Source organism: Lactuca serriola, chromosome 2, assembly GCF_051521515.1.
Source record: "Lactuca serriola cultivar US96UC23 chromosome 2, Lser_US96UC23_V15, whole genome shotgun sequence".
Classification (NCBI taxonomy): domain Eukaryota; kingdom Viridiplantae; phylum Streptophyta; class Magnoliopsida; order Asterales; family Asteraceae; genus Lactuca; species Lactuca serriola.
In genome coordinates, this window is record NC_136409.1 from 30,471,399 (window position 1) to 30,492,938 (window position 21,540).

Consider the following 21,540-nt stretch of genomic DNA (forward strand, 5'->3'; position numbering starts at 1 on the left):
TTAGTGGTAGTAGCAAGGAATAGCCTTTCCCTGACTTGGTCATTAGGACCGAAGGGTAGGTCAGTACCCCAGATATGCCTGAGCGTATGATTATATTTGGTTATTATATGATAGAGGTAGGGGTGAAATAGTCCCCGATGCTGGGTGAGATAGACCGGAGGCTAGTTGGCACCCTAGAACGGCCTGACAAGGGTAGTCGGCACCCCAGAACGGCCTGGCAAGGGTAGGTCGGCACCCTAGAACGTCCTGACATGGGTAGGTTAGCACCCCAGAATGGTTTGACATAGGTAGGTCGGGCACCCCAGAATTGCCCGACAGTATGTATGTTATGTGATTATATGGTATGTGGTATGTTGGGGGAACTCACTAAGCTTTGTGCTTACAGTTTCAGTTTTGGTTTCAGGTACCTCTTCGTCTAAAGGGAAGGAGCCAGTGGTGTAGCAGCGCATCACATACACACATGATTTCCGCTTAGAGTTTTCTGGGATTGTACTCTGATATTTTGTTACTCCAAGATGATTTGGTTTTGTGACATGATATTATGGTTTTATGTATTGACATGATCTTGGCAATGTTTTGATAAACTAATTTAAAAACCACTTAATTAAAAACGAAATTTTTGGACTCAAAAATTGGGATGTTACAATATAATAATAAGAGGCCATGATAGTACAACCATCTTCAAAATGTACAAGTGGATGCAGGAGGACATCGAACCAAAATGACAAAACCCAATTTGTCAAAACCGTGGCATCAATCATTCTTCAATAACACTATGCTCGGATGCTATCTAATCAAGATATGAGAATGCCATGTTCAGGTCCAATCTACTGCAACAATGTCAAGTTTTTTAGTACGATCATGGATAGTTTCTTGTTCGATACCAATCGATGGTATTGAGTAATTGCAGGTGGTGGTAAGAATTTATGTTGTATTTTGGCTCCAATGCCACAGTTGTCATCATGTGTCGATTTTGCTGGTTTCGTCGAAAGATAGTTGCTCATCTCAGGTTATGAAAAGCTTCAGTTTAGTCCGATGATGGGGATTTTAACATCTCGTATCACAAAAAGTCGATTGGGTGAGAAGAGAATGAAGAAGGTAGGTGGGATGGGGGGTTATTTTGTATGATGTATTCATTTTGTCGAGTGAGAGAATTAGAGAAATGAGCACAAGCGAAGGGTATTTTCGTCAGTTACTTATCTGTTCCAGTGAGTTCCACCTTCACCTGTGGGACTAAAGTTTATAAAATTAGTCCCATCGAATTTAGTTTTTGTTCCATTGAGTCCATGTTCTATGTTTGCCAAACACCTTGTCAAATGATTTTGTTTTGTTCTGTCCAATTCTGTCTTACGTGCCAAACTTTGCCTAAATGTTTTGTATGTTGTTTGTGTGAAGAGCCCGATGGGACTGTACATTCGCATCGAAGATATTGGTTTATGTTGTTTTGTAATTCAATTATGTTAACTATATGGTTTTCAAACAAATGGATGTTACATCATGATTAAAGTAAAAGGTTTTTAAATTGTTAATCTATTTTTAAATGAAAAATATCTTTTGTAATTTATGGACATTACAAGTTGGTATCAAAGCTTTAGTTTGATGGATTCGGGCACACCTATAGTGTGTCTAAACTCAAACTGGGGATTTGTAAAAATCTTTTACAAAAAAATGTTTTTATGAAAAGGATTTTTATAAAGAAAAGGATGTGATGTGTATAGTCAGCTGAAGCTCAGGAATTAAGTAATTTCCGATATACACATATGGTTGTGTATTTTGTGTTATGGATTGATATGCATGATAGATTTAAAGCTAAAGATTTGTTCAGGAATTACATGCTAGAATTGCTTGATTTGTATAAATGTATAGTACACCCACTTACGCAATGTCAGAGCAGCCATCAGAATCAGTGGCCTGAATCTGGAACGATCTGGCAGCAAAACTTCAGTTACCGGAAAATAAAACTCTCTCTCTCTCTCTCTCTCTCTCTCTCTCTCTCTCTCTCTCTCTCTCTCTCTCTCTCTCTCTCTCTCTCTCTCTCTCTCTCTCTCTCTCTCTCTCTCTCTCTCTCTCTCTCTCTCTCTCTCTCTCTCTCTCTCTCTCTCTCTCCAGATGAACACCCAGACAAAAATAAATAATCTAAGATACAATAACATATACAAAACCCATATATCTTATATACAAAAGTACAAAGATAAACCTTATTCAACGTACACACACAATAATGAACCTAGAAATGATTTGACACATATGAGACCAAAAACATACATTTGTTGAAGATCTTACATACAAAACCTGAAATCTTATATACAAGACCAAACATACAAACATGATTCAACACATAAATCTCTTCAGAGCACTGCCTTCTCGTCGAAGCAAAATCATCTTTAAGCTATATGTTGTTTGGAGCAACTAAAAAAAACAAGGGTTTCAAGAAATTCTCGTCGTCTTATCTTCCGACCAAGCCATATGTTCGTTTGCACATCTGGAGAACCAACATCTTTAAGTTGCCAGTAAAACTAAGGTTTTTTTTAGCCGCCGCTACTAGGGTTTTAGTGCCGCCACGATGGAGAATTGGTTTTGTTTGTCGTGAGAAGTTATGTTAACGGCTCCGGTAAGTATAAGAGAGAAAAAGTGTGACAACATATTTGAAACCATTGTCGTCACTGAAGATATATGTTCGTTGGTGGTTGGTTTACAAACGTTGAATTGACGATCAACGTGGACACATCTAGTAACGGGGAAAGCTGGTGACGATTTAGAGAACGCGAACTCAAAAGGTGTCGATCTTCGGCCAAAATGATGATGTCGGCGATGGTTGTTCATGGAAAAGGAGAAGTGGAGAAGACGATTGAAATGTCAGAGATGCAGGCTGGTTTGTGAAACATGGGACGGGATGATGGGTCATATATTTTTTTTTTCTTTTGTTAGTTAGGAAATAATTAAATAACAAAAAGAAAACGAAAAAAACAAATAGAAGATGGCAAACCGTTCTAAAATGTTTTCGCCCAAAACTATAGCAAAATAAAAGTTTTTGATCAAATTTACCAAAATGTCAATTCAGTTAATCACAAGTTTTGTCAAGAATAAATAAAGGATCGACAACGCCAAAAAGATTAATTTGCATATCATATTAAAACACAAAATACAAGATATATGGGACCTTCGAAATCTTAAAAGAAGGCTAATAACTAAATAAATACATTCTTAAGACTAATTTCAACTATTAACCCTATAAATAAATATTACCTTAATTACTTAAACATATTTTCTGAAAATAATAATATGAGGAATAAATAAGAATTTATTGAAAGAATTTGACAAAACCAAATGTTAGCATGTCGTAGAATATATTCAAACACTTGAAGTCCCAATAAGCTCTATCAATACTTCTTACATAATTCACCTCGAAAATCATTACGTTCGCAACTCCTCACCCATATAACAAAAAAAAAAACAAATAACAAAAACCACAATTCAAACCGAACATTATTAAACCGCTTGCAAAATTTCATCAATTCACATTGTTCAAAACCACAAACAAATCCCGACTTGTCAATGGGCATGCGTATAATACACCAAGTGTTAGAAACAAAACCCGAAATCATGGAGTGAAAAAAACACAATAATAATAATGATGATAATATATTGAAGTTGAAGTTGTGTTCTTCAATTTAACAAACCCATGAAGCAGATCTTTTCATCTGAGGCTTCATTTGTTTGTCTTCTTCAAGTGATATCATACCTAAATGAGATGGATCTTCAAGCATCATTTTGGCTACCAAATATCCGGCTATTGACCATGTTTGGTTTTTACGCGCTTGTTTTCCGATAAATCGGCCGAGTTTTCCATCGTAATATTCCGGCCACTGGTCCATTAGTAACCGACTTTCCGCTAATTCTATTGCACGTTTCGCTATTTGGGGTCGCCCTGCTTTAATGCACGCGGCCGTTAAAAGCCATATTAGAACTGCAAAATACACATGAAATTGATATTGTCAGTATAACAGTATGTTTGGTTAACTAGCTGAAAAGCTGAGCTGGCTGAAATATGTAAAATGACATAAAAAATACAATATTGTCGCATAAATTGGTAAAAACATGAAACATTTTTTTCTCGGTAAGTGTTAGCGTAGATAAATGATGTTTTAAACTCGTTATGGTTTGGTCAAAATTACACGTTTGGTCTCTAACTTTTTGCACTTGGATTGTCCTTATGGTTTGATTTTGTTGCGTTTTCCGTCCTTTACATATATAAAGTTAGGACCAAACTTGCAATTTTGACCAACCATAGGGACGAAAAACGCAACAAAAATCAAACCACAGGGACAATAGGGACTATCTAAGTGAAAAAAAAAAAAGTTAGGGACAAAATGTACAATTTTGACCAAACCATATAGACGATTTCAATAATTTATTCTTTTAAATTTAGTAGCAAAAAATAAAGCAAACAACTTTTCACAATTTTCTCAATTTTTGTAACAAGGTGATTTTCGATACAAAATATGTAAAGATGTCTTAATTTAGTACCAAAAAATTGCACATGTTAAAACAATGTTCCATGATTCTCACTAGTTACATAATTGGTAAAAAAAATAATAATAATAACAAAAATAAAATAAAAACACTTTGTTGTGTAAAGGATTTATTTGTTCTTTAAGTCGCTCATCTTTTAATTTTATTCAATAGACCAAAATTTCAACAGAATAATGAGAAATGAGTTGGTTATCCTTTTATAACATTAACCCATTTGTAAAAAGGTGAAACATTAGTAATCTAGTTAAGCAACACATATCAAAATAGTTATCTATCTCACAAAAAAGTGTGCATAAATAATATAAGGCCTAATTCATATTTATGCAAGAACATTTCATATTTTTCCCAATTTATGACATAAGATGTTGATTTTTTATACAAAATACACAATTTAGGACCAAAAGATGCAAGTATTTTACCAATATGCCCTCTTAACCTAGTAGCTTGTTAATTGTTTGAATTGATAAAATGCACATCATTGTTGCATAAACTGATAAAATTGTGAAACATTTACATATTTCATTTAAAAAAAAAAACTTTTTTTCCATAAATCTACAAAAGACAAAAAATTATTGGATAAAAATACGTATTTAACCATTATAAAAAAAATTAAAAAAATAAAAGAGCACAAACCTGGCCACGATCCACCATTATGATAACTCCAACTCGTATTCTTCGGATCACACCCGGTAACAATCCTCCACTCATGACTCTCCATCGCCGGATAACAAATCTTCAACGGCATCTCTCCGACGAGTTCCCCCCACCTCGACTCAATCAAATCCATAATCGCCGAACTCTGTTCAGGCGTCGCTAACGACGACAAAATCGCCACACAATTCCCCAAACAAAACCACCGGAAATCCATTTTCGCCGGACTTACGTTCCCAATAAAGTATCCGCCACGTGTCGGCATGAAATCGAAGACCCATTCGGGAAGCGAATCGGGGATTACGTTGAATTTGTTGACTGCGGTGTGAGAGTACTCTTCGGTTTTGTAGCGATAGATGTCGTTGAGTTGTTTGATGTCGAGCCAAAAGTAACTTCGCATGTGGAAGGAGAGCGCGTGGAGGCGTTTGACTATTCGGTCAATGCAGTCGTTGCCTTCGCAATCGCGTTTTAGGAGAAGTAAGGCGCATCTTAGCGCCATGAAGAATAGTGCTTGGATCTCGATTGGATACCCGTATACACCCTACAAATCAGCAAAGATTGTTGAAATTACGGATTTGCCCATCAACGTTAGATCAAGATCTGAAAGATGTCTATCGCTAAAAGGGTATTTTGTCATTTACATGTGAACACAGAAGGAAGGATCATACAGAGCAAAAGTATGAAAGTTGCAATTTTGAGTAAACGAGCAAAAACTGTAAAATTACGTATTTGCCCTTCAATGTTGGATAAAGATATACAAGATTCTACCTAATTGTAAGGTATTTTTGTCATTTGCATCTGAGTGGAAACACAGAAGAGAGCAAAAACAGGAAAGTTGTAATTTTGAATAAACATGCGGAGACGATAAAATTACGTATTTACACTTTAACGTTAGATAGGGATGTACAAGATTCTATAAAATTGTCTATGGTTGAAGGGTATTTTGGTCATTTGCATGTGAAGTGAAAAGGGGTTTCAATTGAATGGAAGGAGCATACAAAACAAAAGGATGAAACCACATACAAGAAATAGGCATCGCACTTAACTAATTTGTTTATAATAGCATATATTCTTTTTATTTCTTCCTATTAGAAAATCATACCTTGGAAAATCAAGACAATAACTTAAAATTGCTTTGAATTCGGATATGACGTTGCAAAAGGGTTAAATGTAACGATTTGTTAATTATAGAATTCTACAAAACTATTTTTTACTCCTAGAAATTGGGTATATTTTTCAAAGCATAATGTCTTAAACAAGAAAAACAAAAAATTCAAAGTACAATACCACAATAAAAATAATAATAAAATAAAGATACAAATCCTATAAAAAAACAACTATTTTGGACCAGTTTACGGCTAATCCCAACTTTTAATTTTTGAACAGAAAAACCTCAATGATTTTATATTTTTTGCCCAAATAAACAAAACAGTCAATTTTTCGTTAACAAAAAATTACAGATTATCGTATAAAATTAGATAATCGGAACTTTTCTCTTCAAAAAATAAAAAAATTTAGATTAAACCATAAACTGGTCCAAAATATTATGACTTTATCGAAGATTTCCCAAACAATTAAACCAAAGTATGTTACTATTTCTTGATAAAAGTAGAGATATATCAAAAACTAACCATTCTTCGATCAATCATACAACATCCATCCGCACATAGCAAAGTAGGAAACGTATCAAACCCTTCGGAAAGACACAAAGTCATAATAAGTCTAATTCCCCTTTGGATTTCAGGCATTTCGGCTAAAGACGAGTCACCCGTGGATTTCGTATACGCACGAAGCAGTATAATCCACCAAAACCCTGAGTCAACCGGGGCCACACGCCCAATCGCGCTTTCACCATAATCCGCTAAAATTGTCTCCGTGTTTCTCACGGGGTCATGAAGCACTTTAAAACTTGCGGGCATTACCCCTTCGCCTAATTTGAAATTGTCGACCTTTTTTTCGCGTGATTGGAGGAAAACGGTTTTTAGGAGGAAGTTTTTTACGATTTCGGGTTCTCCGTTCATTAAAAAGGCTAATGCACTTGGCACAAAGTCTCTTACAAATACCTACAAAAGGAGGAATAAATGTCAAAAGTTGAATTTAGTTTTGAATGAAAGAAATTAAAGAAGTATTTTCTTTAATTTGTTTATTATAACGCATTTTTTTCGTCCCGTTACAATGTTATATTTTCGAAGGAAAAAATAAGTAAATAAATAAAATCCGAAGACAAAGAAATTAGGGTTAATCTCGTAAAAGATTTTATATATTGTGTTTTTTTTTTTCTCGGGATTAAACCTCAATTTTTTTTTCCGGAAAAAACCTTGTGTTTTTAGTTTTTTTCGAAAAAACAACCCTTAACTTTGGATTTTTTTTCCGAAAAAACACTCCACTTTCAAACTATTTCCGAACAAACCCTCACTTTCTTTTTGTTTTTTCCAGAAAAAAAAACCCTCACATTTTACAAGTTTTTTCGAAAAAAAATGACTAAAAGATCCAGATTGAAAAAAAATGAAAAAATGTAAAGTCTTTTTCAGGAAAAAAATAAAGTTAGGTTTAATCGAAAAACACACACACACACACACACAAAACATAAAATCTTTTATGAGATTAAAATTGTTATAATCGGATAGATTTTTTTGAAGTATAACTTATTAATATAAAAATATAGAAAGTATAATGCTTTAATAAATTTTAATAGAGGGTAGAATCTAGGGTTAAATGAAAGAAATAGCAATGCACTTTCTTTAATTTATTTATTATACCATTTTTTTCACATCTTTCATCCAAAGGCAAAGAAATCATTATTGTTATAATCAGGTAGATTTTTTATGTATAATGTATTAATAAAAAAATATTAAAAGTACAATGCTTTAATAAAAAGAACTGAAGGGTACAATTTGTAATAGAAATAAAGTATAATAATAGCACTATAGTAGTGAATATTGCTTTTTATAATAGTGTAATAGGAAGAAGAATTATTTTCAAAGTTCAGTGGTTTAATAAGAAAAAGTAACGAAAAAATAGAATGGTTTAATAGGAATAAATGTAAGTATGATGCTATAAAACACAAATAATTAAAAGGAAAATTGCTTTTTTTGTATTTAAATAAAATTACATCGACATTTCTTGCATTTTACAAAAATTTCATATAAATACATATAGAAATTGGGTAGCTATATACAAAAATAAATGGAAATACGTAGCAATTTCTTGCATTTAATACAAATTTTATAACCAAGGATCATGAAGGACTCGATTGATATGAAGATTCAAATCTCTAAACATCATAAATCAAAAGTCAACTTGAACAAATCACAATCCGTTAATCAAAATCAGCTTCATAAGAAAAAAGGAATTGAAATTCACCTGATCATAATTAAGGTCCTCTGAAGAATTATCAAGAGCAGCAATAGTCCCAACAGGTTGACCACGAAAGTTGACCAATGATCTTCTCAAAGCCTCCCAAGCATCTCCAACAATCGGATGAGGCTCAAAATACCCACTCCGAGGAGTTCCAGTCCATCTCCCCGGAGAATAAACGCCGTCGAGATTATCAAACCCCCGTGATGAATTTTCGCTCATTTTGTAGAAATTACTACGTGGTGGCGACATCGTAATCGACATTTCACTAAATGATCTTTCATCGAACGATCTTTTTCTCTCGATGTTTACTGGTCGCGGTTTTTCTAGAAGCCTCGTTAGATCGGAGTCATCGATTTCGAATAAAGAAGGTGTTGTTTGTTCTTCCTCTTTTGCTTTTACAGACCCGTTTGACGTCCCTTCTATCGTTGTCGGAGCCATTGTTTGATTAATTTTTGAAGAAACTTCGAAATTCTGATCTGGTCAATAAAGTCAAACGATAAATTTTTTGAATTCAGATCTGGTCAAACGTTTTCAACCGAAGGTAAACAAACTTCAATCAGATCATTACATGTTCATCTTAATTCCACATTTTTCGAATGAATCAAAGAATAAGAAGAAATCGACTGTATCGAAATACGAGTTATGTTCTTAGTTGTTTTCAGAGTTTTATTAAGGGCCTAGCAAAATCCAGAAGTAATATCGTGAATTAACTAACATGTCTAATGTCAAAACCCTAAAAATCGAATCATGAACTGGAAGAAAAGCAAAGATTGAAGCTAATTCATATCGTAGATCATTGGAATGGGGAAGAGAGAAAGAAGAATCAAACCTGGGGAACTTGGTAGATGAGGAAATCGATGAAACCTAGAAAAGAGGCGTTGAAGGCATCATCAAACTTAAACAAAGAGGGATCAAAAGAGTATACTTTATTCAAAATGAAAGAAGGTGACCCCCTACTGAACAGGCCTACATATATAGGTGACAAAACGGTGGAGTTTCAAAAATAGACCTTATACTTTAGCAAGTTTTGCAAATTCAGTCCTCCGTTAGTTTCCTTTTTCATTTGGGTTAACGGATATCCACATTTGTATATGGTATTTTGGATACTATCATGACCAAGTTTAGACTTTAAAAAAGGTTCATTGACATTTATATGACTTTTGTTAGTTGTCATATTTTTACAATTGTAAATAAAAATGATAAACTTTAATCAACAAATTATATAAAAAAAAAAAAGATGGTTAGCATTTTATATAATTATCTTATTTAACTTTTTATAAACGTTGTAAACGGGTTTCCTCAACAAAATATGCAACAAACTATATAATTTGGTTTCTTGATAATAGTTTTTATAAAAAATTAACTATAAAAGATTTCATATAAATAATTGCACGATCGTTAACTTCATTTTTAAAATCAGAGAAAACTCCATTGATCAGAGACAATCGCTAGTAGGGATAATATTCGAACAATAAACAAGGTATTATTGATATTTACAAAGCAAACAAAGTTCAATAGTAGAAAACAAATATTATTCCCTCCAAAATTAGAACAAATTCTTGATAATGGGTATGGCATTATACTAGAAGTGTATCCAAAATTGTCCACTTTTAGCCCAAAAAGTATATATATAATCTTTTAACTAGTCAAGTTGTTATTTTACATATAACTCTTTAACTATACTAGTCAAAGACTTATCACATGAGCATATGAGTAGTGCTTTGGTTTTTGCCGTTATAATAATAAGGAATATTCAATCAAACAAGACATAAGAGGGCCAGTTTTGCAAAACCAGGTAAAGTACAAGGTCCTTTTGGTGAATACTGGACGACTGTTTGTTAAAGCTTAAAATGTGTGTGAAGTTTTAACGAACCCAAGCAACCGGACAAACCGGATAAGTTAGAGTAATACAGATAAAGTTTACCGACACGTGGAATTATCTTGGAAGATCCGACGAAATTTTTTGGAGAAATCTACGGTCAACTTGTCCGGTTGTAATCTGGAGTATCCGGTACGGATTTGGCAGATTCTTTCTATTTTATCACAAAAAAGGAAAAAGGATGATAAAAAAGAAAGTTACCTTTTTTCCATAAATTTGGTAAATCTTTTATTCACTTGTATATCCACAAATATTACGAAATGGGAACAGACGTATTGGGTCAAAATAAATAAAGAAAATATGAGAAATGTTTAGATGAGATCAAGCGTTATATTTTATAATAAATAACATAGTAGTATTAAACAATAATTTAAAAGATTGTAGAGATATTAGTATGTTTTACGGGTTTTAAACGGTTCGATCATTTTTATTTAGTTTAGTTTGTATTGAAACTGGTTTGTGTATAATATTTTTCTCTATATATAGTAGTTTATCCTTTAAAATTTTATATTATATATAATCATGTAAAATCTAAATGCTTGTGTATGCTTTTCCATTTTTGTATAAGATGTTGTCTTCTTTGTTTATTAAATTATAACTTTCAACTCAGATATAAGGGTAAATTACATGAATGGTCCATGTCTCTAACAACGTAAATTTTCAAAACAATTTTTCATTTTTCAAATAAAATAAAACTCATTCAATATTTTCAAATTTCAAGTTTAACAAATGTCATCATGATAAAAACATATCCCAAAATCATAAAATAAATCTTCTGTCAGTGTGTACGGATCATGCCGGCGCTTTCCCGCGATCATCGCTAGTATCTGAAACACATAACACATAACACTGTAAGCATAAATGCTTATTGAGTTCCCCAAAATACCACATACAACACATACGCCACTCAAGGCCATAACTCTATGGGATCTTCCAATCCATGTGTCTCAGGGGACTTCCGTCCCAACTCTGGTAGACCTTCCGGCCCTACCTGTATGACCTTCCGGTCCATACACTGTTGACCTTTCGGTCCATATCATGGTACTCATAACATAGCATAACACATACATATCAGATAGCAACATATATCACATACTTCGCATAACATATAAGACCTTCCGGTCACACATAGTTACCACTCTAGGTAAAGTATAATGAGAAGACTCACCTCATATACTGTCTAGTAACTCACGTGCTCGGTATCCCTGAACCTCGTAACAATGACCTAGCCCCGCCTAAACACATAGCAATCATCTCAAATCAATAACGGCTCTCCAGGCTAGACTAGTCCGTTCCAATGTTCTCTTAGAAGGCTAAAAGACCATTTTACCCTTCTAATGGTCCAAAAGTCCAAGTGTTGACCCAACCCTAAAAGTCAACGAAAGTCAACAGTCAAACTTTGACCAGACTCGTCGAGTGCACATAGGTGACTCGGCGAGTCCAAGCGTGTCCTCTGGATCTTTCTAAACCTCACTCGACTTGTCGAGTGAACCTTCCACTCGACGGGCTACTACTGGTCAAGAGTCGCGAGGCAACCCGACTCGACTCGTCGAGTCCCCTTATGGACTCGGTGAGTTTCTTCCATAACAATCACCCAAACGACCTTCTAAGTTCAGATCTGCTTCTCTAACCTATAGATCTGACTTCCCCATGTCCAATAATCACGTAAAGGTCAAATCTTGACACTCATGCAACGCACTCAAGGCTTCTTTTGGTGAAATGGCTTCTAAAATGGTATCCTAGGTTCATTTCCTCCATGGAACAACATAAAGCGGGATAGATAATGCTCTCTATACCTCTAAAGGTCCAGATCCAGAGTCTAACACTCAAAGGGACAACATATGCATCAATTCAAACCAATAAAGGGGTAGAGAAAACCCTAACTTCAAGGATCTTGTACAAAACAGAAGAAGGGATCGATTTACTACCTCAACAATGAAGACCCAAGCTTGAAAACCACAGAATCGCAATCCCCTTGACCTTCTCTTGCTGGAAACACCTTCTTCTTTGCAAAGCCACAACAAAAAGGATCAAAATAGCTCTCTCTCTCTCTCTCTCACACAACTCGCTCAAGCTCTCTAGGATTTCTCTCTCTGGACTGGTAGCCACAAATGAGGGTTATAAGGTCCCTTAAATAGAGCACAGGCCCGGATATTTAGGATTTCTGACCTCAGCGCGGACTCGTCGAGTCCACCCATTGACTCGTCGAGCCGTTCATTAATCCAGTCAGCAAATCGCGATCCTACTCGATGAGTCTAAGCATCAACTCGTCGAGTCCCTCCTCATAACTCAAAATAAACAATTAAAATATGATACCTGGAAATCCGGATGTTACAATGTGGTTTAGGGTAATATCTAATAGGATAAGTGTTTGGTTTCTTACAATTTTTTTGTAACTCGAACCATCGCTATAATTTGCCTTTTATGTGTTTGGTCCCTCACAAGCATAAAAAGACTATATTGTCCTCATGTTTTTTTTTGAATTTATTTTATTGTTTATTTGTTATTGAAGACAAAATTATATGAATTGGTCCCACTAATTGCCATCTCTTGCTCACAGCCTCACCCTCAACTTCTAACCCCTTTTCATCTTTAACTTCAATTTCGACGAACCAACACAAAACTCACCACCTTCTCTTGACTTTTGTACAACCACCACCCAACCTCTCACAACCCTTGTAGGAATGATCCTGTAATGCAAAAATGTAGAAACAGACCAATTGCAAAACCATAATCTGATATACAAATGCAAAACAAAACCTAAAACCCAAATAAAGGTCAAAATCGATCGATTTTTGAAAAAAAAAATAATAATAATATTGATCGATTTTTGAAAATGAAAACCAAAATCACAAAACCCGATCATACTTAAGAGAACTAAAATCAATCTATTTATCTACAAGTAATCAATCTATTTATCTACAAGTTTTGGATTCTGAAATAGGACATTCTTCACTCCCGTCGGCTCCCTATCGTGATGCTCAAATGAGGTTCAAACCTGCAATAAGTAAAATGGATCACATAAGAACCGTTTTTTGGTATATCTGGTGTTTGTTATGGTCGACTCCCCATTGTGATGCTCTAGCGAACGCATGTACCAGCACCTGTCATCAATGAGATTCTCGTCAATAAGCTGATTGTTTAGAGTTCTATGGAGTTCTCGAAGATGGAGAGGAGGGGGACAAGGGTCGCCGATGAAAGATAAGGTCGTCTAAGAGGGTGGGTCGTTGACGAGGGTAAGGTCGTCGATGTTGGAGGGATATAGCTTCTTTAGTTATAGTTTTAGGTAATTTAGGTTACACGGAAAAGGCATTGAGAGATTTAATAGAAAACGTTAGTTTAGGGTGGGCCGATAGGTGGGTGAATTAATTTGTTTTACTTTTTTTTTAACATAAAATAAAATATACTGATAATATATATATATATATATATATATATATATATATATATATATATATTAATGGTAAAATGGGTTTTTTTTTAAGCGGTGACTAAACGCACAACAAAAATAAATTATATCAACGGTCCGAATTATAAAAAAATTATAAAGGACCAAACATAAAGATTGCCCTACAATATATAAGTTCGTAAAATTTACTGTAGATATAAAACTCAATAACCTTATTCTCTTAAAATGGTAAAATATATCTTTAGAGGCTCATATATTGTTTCCTTTGTTTTAGTAATTATTTTACAAATAGTATGAGACACGATACTTTGTATTCACACTTTTCACGCCAACCAATATTTTGGGGTAAACAATTAAACGTTTATATTGGGTTATATGTAAAATTAAATATTATATTGTTGCACGTAAGTACAAAACGTCTCGACTCCAATTGAATATCCAAAATAGAGAAAGCTTCTAGATTTTTTTTATTACCACTATCTTCTAGTGACTATTAATAAAATAAATAACTAAATTCCAAATAGAATATGAATAACTTTATTTTTATGATGGTTCAAATAAACATTATATTTTTCATTTGGAAAAGATGGAGTATTATTTTGTTTATTATTTGGTGTCACATCCATGTCAATATTAGATTATGTGACATTTGGTTTTAGGACTTAAAGAACTTTAAAATAAAAATAAAACTTTTTATCAAAGATACAGGTGAAAATATTGTGCACAATTGAGTATGTCAAGGATGGCATAGATCTTGTGTGAAGAGTAAAAGACTCAACAAACTAACCCAAATGGTTCAACAAAATTTCCAATGAAACAACAACTAGCTTCTCTGTTAGGGTTGTTTGATTTCAATCTAGCTGATCTAGTTAGAGTTTTTTTCTTTGATTTGGTCAGGTTGGTTTGTTTGATTTGCACATTTAATGATTTGACATTGTTCTTATCGATACAATAAAAAAATTAGTTGACTGAGAACCTTCACATTTTTACCCCTTGCGGCGATCTCCTTCGGCTTTGAACTAGCAACATTATAGTCAAATCCTCATCATCTCAACGACAACAATCCTTAATCCATGTGACACCGCTGCCATCATCCAGCCTCGTTGTCGTCATCACTTTCATCCTCCATCGTCGTCACTAATTGATTTGTAGTATTAAAAATTGATATTGTAACTATTGTTTTACGTGTTTTGGATAATCAAAAGATCTTGGTGAAGGTCAAATTCGATCGTTCAGGTGATATCAAAATGATTTACGGTTGAACTTGAATTCATTTAGCTTAAAACTAAAAATCATATTGTTTTTCCTTTATAAATGAGACTTCATAGTTCCTTTAGCATCATTGGTTCTAACCATTTGTTTGCAACAACTTACCTATCAAACCATCTATGCTAATCGATTTGTTTAATTGTTAGCTTTTAGATCATATGTTGTATACATGCATCTTTAACTGATGCATAATATGTCGGGATTTTCGGTTACATAAATGTTGAACGTGTTACTCTACTTGAGGATGCTGTAAGTTATCATCATATATTTGACAAATAAAACTATTGCAATTTTAATATTGATATATGAAACAAATGTTTTGATTTTAGGATTGTTGCATAACTTTAAGCCAATATGAAGATGGAATAGTGCTTCATTCGCTACCCTGCAAGTATAGTGTCCTAAAAGGAAATGAACAAGTTTAAAAAATCAAAAGAATCTGGATTTCACACGGGCTAGTATGTTGTAACAACCCAAAAATCAAGGGTAAAAATTTCATTTTTCATTATAGTCAAACACCAATGTTACTTAATCCAACCATTCAAAAATCATTGCTTGATTAAAACATTCATCAGAGTTACATCTCAAAATCACATAATGCGGAAAAGCACGGGTGTGTGCGGTGCGATCAAGTCAGACCCTTCCTTTCCAAACCAATGATAGTTGAAACCATAAACAAAGCTGTAAGCACGAAGCTTAGTGAGTTCCCCATAGCATACCCCACATAATCCACATAAGTCATATAACCGCATAAACCATTTCAATCACATAAGCCATATCAGTCACATAAGTCATGCATATAAACATATAGGGATGTCGTGGAAACCCTCCAAGGTCTTACACCGGGTGCCATAGGAACCCCCTCATGGTCTTAACCTACTGCCATGGGAACCCCCACATGGTCTTAACTAAAGATGCCATACAAACCATACATACAAACATATAAGGGTTGCCCCAGAAACCCTCCAAGGTCTTACCTCGGGTGCCATAGGAACCCCTTCTTGGTCTTAGCTAACTACCATGGGAAGCCCCATATGGTCTTAGTCTGGAATGCCATGGGAACCCCCACATGGTCTTATATCCAACTGCCTAGGGAACCCCCCGGGGTCTTCCATGCAATATCACAATGACAACTAACATATCATATATCACATAACCAACCAGTATACCACATATCACATAATAGGCCATGGGAACCCCCACATGGTCTTAACTAATTGCCATGGGAACCCCCACATGGCCTTCGCATAAATACATAACATATTGATAGCACATTCGCAAGTAACCACTACTTGCCAGAGTCACGAAGACAACTGACATACTACATATTGATGGATTTTAAGCACTCTAACAACCTTAAGGTGAAAATACAACCCTAAATGCTTTGGATCTATGTTTTCTCTAATTGTACATGCAATTTGATTTTCCAAAGCATTATCCTAACTAGCATACAAAACATGGATACTTGTGTAACAAAAACTAGTTAGATGGCATACTTTTCTTGTAGCTTGATACCTTGGACCTTTAAGAGCCTAGCACCATAAATGTGATGTCTCAAATGTTTCACAAAACACCACCAATAATGGAGGACTTGAGAGAGAATAACTTGCACACAAAAATCGGCTATGCTCTTCCAAAGATCACTAGTGGCCGATTTCATGAGCTAAGGGACTCCTTTTATAGTGTGGCAAGGATTAGGGTTACACCCATGTAAACCCTAATGTGCATGACCTTTCATCTTACTTAGGATCCATGGGTTAAACCTCCATGGACTATCCATGGACTACCATATTGGTTTAGCCCATCCTAAATAACCATAGGCCCACACTATAATGATCATTGATTTACCAAATCAATCCCCTTACATTTAATTAGTCTCTTTTGATCACTAAATTAATTCCAAATTAATTCTTGATCAATACTAATTAAATAATATGATTTCATATTAATATATTAGAACTTATAATATATTAATAAATCATAAATAACCTTTTCTCAAAAGTCCATCCTTTCAAATTGTTCTAGTGAAATGCAACCCAAATGGACCATGCTACTCTCGGGTCAAGTACATACCAATCATAGTTATGGACTTAGACACCTTATCCAACAATCTCCCACTTGGATAAGTTTAATAACTATAGCTTCCGGTACGACTTCAGAAACCGAATAGCAATCGTAGCTCTTAAAGCCTCTGTCAAACTCTGACATGCCATTTAGATAAGGGATCATATAATCTTCTGTTCTTCAAGATATCAGCCAGACAAATACATGGAACAATTTCATACTTATTGTCCAACAGTTTGTTTCTCGATTTCCGATTTGTTTGATATAGAACTTAATCGAACAAATCTATTGATGTCTGACCGGGCCCGACACATAAGTCAAAACAAAATCATCGAGGGACCCAAGATATCACTTTTAATCCTCCAATGACTAAAAGGAACAAATAAACTTTGACAATATATGCTTGTACTAACTACTTGTTAAATCATACACAATAGCGCGTTTTATAACATCAAGTTACTAATGCGGTTTCGCATATCAATGTACAACCAACTCATAGTCAATAGCTCATATATCTTGGTTTGTAGACTTATAAGATATTATCGTCTCACGATCACTCGAGATAAATTCCATGAAGTGAAGTGAGCGTGGGTTTAATCCAATACGCAGACCTTATGAGCACTCATGAATGTTGTAGCAAACTTTTCTATGTCTAATACACTTCAAACAATCTACAAGCCAAATTCATGATAGTCTTGCCTCAATACCTACTTCCAAAGTATGACCGACTATGGACAGTTTTAATAATATAATTATTATGGAAGTCAAAACATGCAAAATGAAACAATAGTAAATGATTGACACAAGATAGTAACATTACTTATAAATAAAAACACCTTTTATTTAATCATCAAATGTTATTTACATTTCAACTATTACAAGTTTCTAAACAACTATCTAATCATTAAAACTAATATCGTCCTTCATCCTGATGCACCTCGCATACTATAAGTGTTTAACCCTACTGAGTCCCTTCGTGAGGGGATCTGCAGGGTTCTCCTCTGACGATACCCTCTTTGCTACGAGGAGTCCTTCTATTCGATGTGTCTGGATCTGCCATGATCCCTTGGTTCCTTGGCTAAGGCAATTGCACTCTCGTTGTCACAGAAAATCTCCATAGGCTCCTTTATAGCTGGTACAGCTCAAAGGTTTCCAATGAAGTTCTTCAGCCATATTGCCTCCTTTGTCGCCTCGCTTGCTGCTATGTACTCTGATTCGCATGTTGAATCAGCTAATGTCTCCTGCTTGGAACTTTTCCAAGTTACTGCTCCTCCATTCGGGGTAAATACCTAGCCCGAATGAGAGCGGAAATTATCTATGTTGGTCTGAAAGTTGGCATCACTATACTCTGTTACTCTCAAGTCATCACTCCCACCGAGGGGAAGGACCCAGTCCTTAGTCCTCCGCAAGTACTTGAGAATCTTCTTTACCGCAGTCTAGTGAGCCTCACCGAAATTCCCTTGATATCTGCTGACCATGCTCAAAGCAAAGGCCACATCAGGATGAGTACAAGTCATAGTATACATGATCGAACCAACTACGGAAGCATATGGTACTCGACTCATCTCAGCTATCTCAGCCTCTGTACTTGGACTCTAAGTTTTACTCAGTTTGGTATTGGCTCAGATGGGTAAGTCACCTTTCTTGGACTCCATCATGTTGAGTCTTTTCAACACCTTTTCCAAGTAGGTACTTTGACTAAGTAAAATTAGTCTTTTACTCATGTTTCTTAATATCATTATCCCCATAATATTGGCAGCTTCTCTGAGGTCCTTCATAGCGAAACACTTCTCAAGCCAGGACTTAACCTCCTGCAAGGTTGGGATGTCATTTTCTATGAGTAGTATGTCATCCACATACAATACCAGAAGGCTAACTGTACTCCCACTAGCCTTGACATACACACAAGACTCATCATCGCTTCTCGAAAATCCAAACTCTTTGACTTTCTCATCGAAACAAAGATTCCATCTGCAAGATGCTTGTGTCAATCCATAAATGGATTTCTCAAGCTTACACACTCTATTAGGGTACTTTGCATTGACAAAACCCTCTGGCTAACTCATGTAAACATCCTCAGCCAACTTTCCATTACAGAGAGCGATTTTGACATCCGTTTTCCATATTTCATAATCATGAAATGCAGCTATAGCTAGCATAACCCTAATAGATTTAATCTTCATTGCTGGTGAGAAGGTCTCATCATAATCAACTCCCGAAGTTTGAGTAAAGCCCTTCGCAACCATTCGCGCCTTATATGTGTGTACTTTCCCATCCATGTCAATTTTCTTCTTAAAGATCCATTTGCACCTGACTGTCTTACGACCCGGTACATTGTCAACCAAGTTCCAAACTTGATTGTCATACATGGAATGAATCTTGCTGTCTATAGCCTCTTTTCATTTAACGGACTCGGGGCCTGCCATGGCTTCCTTGTATGTCACACTGCCAAACCAAGGATCGCGGAAACGTCCGAGGGTGGAGGACTTCATATATAGTATCATAACAACAATTATAGTAGTGCTCAAAGTATAGACAACCAACATAAATATAATTGAAAAGGTTACATCATAATATATGATTACATGTTTCCTAATCAATTACATTATGTTGACAAAAAGAAATGAAACGTTTGACGCCTTAGCGTTCCATCCTCAAAAGCGATCGATTACCTGTTTATTTATTCCTTGAGAATACAAGTAGTTTTGAAAAAGTGTCAACAATTAAGTTGGTGAGTTCATAAGCTTTTGAAAGTGATACTAAAATCCTCTTCTTGTATAAGTGATGTTTGTTCGAGAAAAATCCAATATTTTCCTTATGTAGTGCAATGTAGTCTTAAAAGTCAAGACCAAAGTGTACAAGTATTTTACCATACTTAAAGAAATTTATGCAAGTTTGAATCGACATAAAATCGTTGAATTTAGAAGTAAAACCCATAAATCTTATGTTTTGTTAATACCCCATGTGAGTTATTATAACCATACTGTGACTTAGACGGCCTCGTAATACGACGTTCTTCAGGCGTTGCGGTTAAATGACACTTGTCACCCCAGACCTGCCGGTCTAGTTGTTGCATGCAGCTCAGGTTGGGTTTGTCAAACCCAATATAGATCTATACACAACTATCACGTTCTCCCTACAAGAGACTCTGGTTACAATTTAAAAGACTTTTGATTTCGTTACTTTGGATGTAACGCGAAGCGAATATCTCACAAATTTATTCATTAACAGATTTACGTGAACTGAACTGAAAAACTTTGGTAATGAGTTTGAAATGTAATTGAAACATAAACTATACCTATTATAGTTTATCAAAAACGTTTGTAATGCAAATGAACCCCATTTTATGTGAGTCGAATGTATAGCAAAAACATAACTATGTTTATCATGCCTTATCTGGTATTATTTGTAATGGCAAAGGAATCTAACAATCAGCGAGTATTTTCTTTTATATAATTATACCGCAACAGAAAACACAGGTAAAATATGAAATCATCAAAGATTAACACTTTGCTCAACACGTTACAAAGTGTGATGAAAGTTGTAAGCTATTAACTTGTTTTTAACATTACTGCACTGTTTTGGAAAAATCACAGAAAAATTATACGAAGTCGAAAAATTAATCCGTAACCTCCGAGAGTTTATAAAATGTGTCTAGTTGGTTCATAAATTTTATTATGATTTTTAGATGTCTTTAACTTGTGTGAAAGTGTCCATATTCACAGACTGGTCCAAATTCGTAGCTACAGTGATAGGACGTTTTGTAAAAATCACCATAAATTGTAGAAAAATCGTATGGACATGTGCAAGTAGTCATTTTAAAGGTATAAACCTGAACTATTTGCACCTAATACAGTTTTGAAAACTAAAAATTTTAAGATGCTCAAAACAGTTCGTGAATTAACATTAAGTTTTCTGTTGAAAGCTGTTGTTTGAGTTTAGTTATGTTGTTGGTGTTTTAACTTGTATTCTCCCCCTAAAACTTGAAGAAAACAGTAAAATGTGGGAGTATAAACTCACCTTTAGTGATTTTAGTGGATGGATGTTGAAGAAAGGAAGTGTTCAACTCAAGAACACTTAGAAGATTGCTTGAAGATTCGAAGTTCTAACATAAATATGATGAAGTTGGTGTAAGAAATCTATGATTGAAGTATAAAGAGGTGGAATAATCATATGAAGGATGATTTTACTTACCAAAGGTAGATGAAGAACTTGCAAATCAGCCTTGAAATTTCGAAATCTTTAGAGAGAGAAGTGAGAGAGAATGGAGTTTGTTCTTTGGTGGAGTAGGAGTGAAGTGGGAAGAGAGATGAGGATTTTCCAGCTTTTGTTAAAGAGTATGACTGGAATAATGGTGGGAAAAAGGACAATGATT

The 21,540-nt window shown here is 34.8% G+C and overlaps 1 protein-coding gene across 2 annotated transcripts; it reads right to left on the reverse strand.

Moving 5' to 3' along the window:
• Positions 1-3,473: 3,473 nt before the first annotated feature.
• On the reverse strand, positions 3,474-9,485 carry LOC145086108 (putative alkaline/neutral invertase D). Of its 2 annotated transcripts, none has more exons than XM_079023843.1 (5): positions 9,374-9,485; positions 8,548-9,015; positions 6,816-7,247; positions 5,167-5,725; positions 3,474-3,967 (listed from the first exon to the last, which is right to left on the reverse strand). In XM_079023843.1, the coding sequence occupies exons 2-5, from the start codon at positions 8,980-8,982 to the stop codon at positions 3,672-3,674; spliced, it is 1,722 nt and encodes a 573-aa protein (XP_078879969.1). In that variant the 5' UTR covers positions 8,983-9,015; positions 9,374-9,485; the 3' UTR covers positions 3,474-3,671. The 2 variants fall into 2 exon arrangements, with proteins under 2 accessions (XP_078879969.1, XP_078879968.1); XM_079023842.1 differs by having other exon boundaries at positions 8,548-9,020.
• Between the last annotated feature and the right edge of the window lie 12,055 nt (positions 9,486-21,540).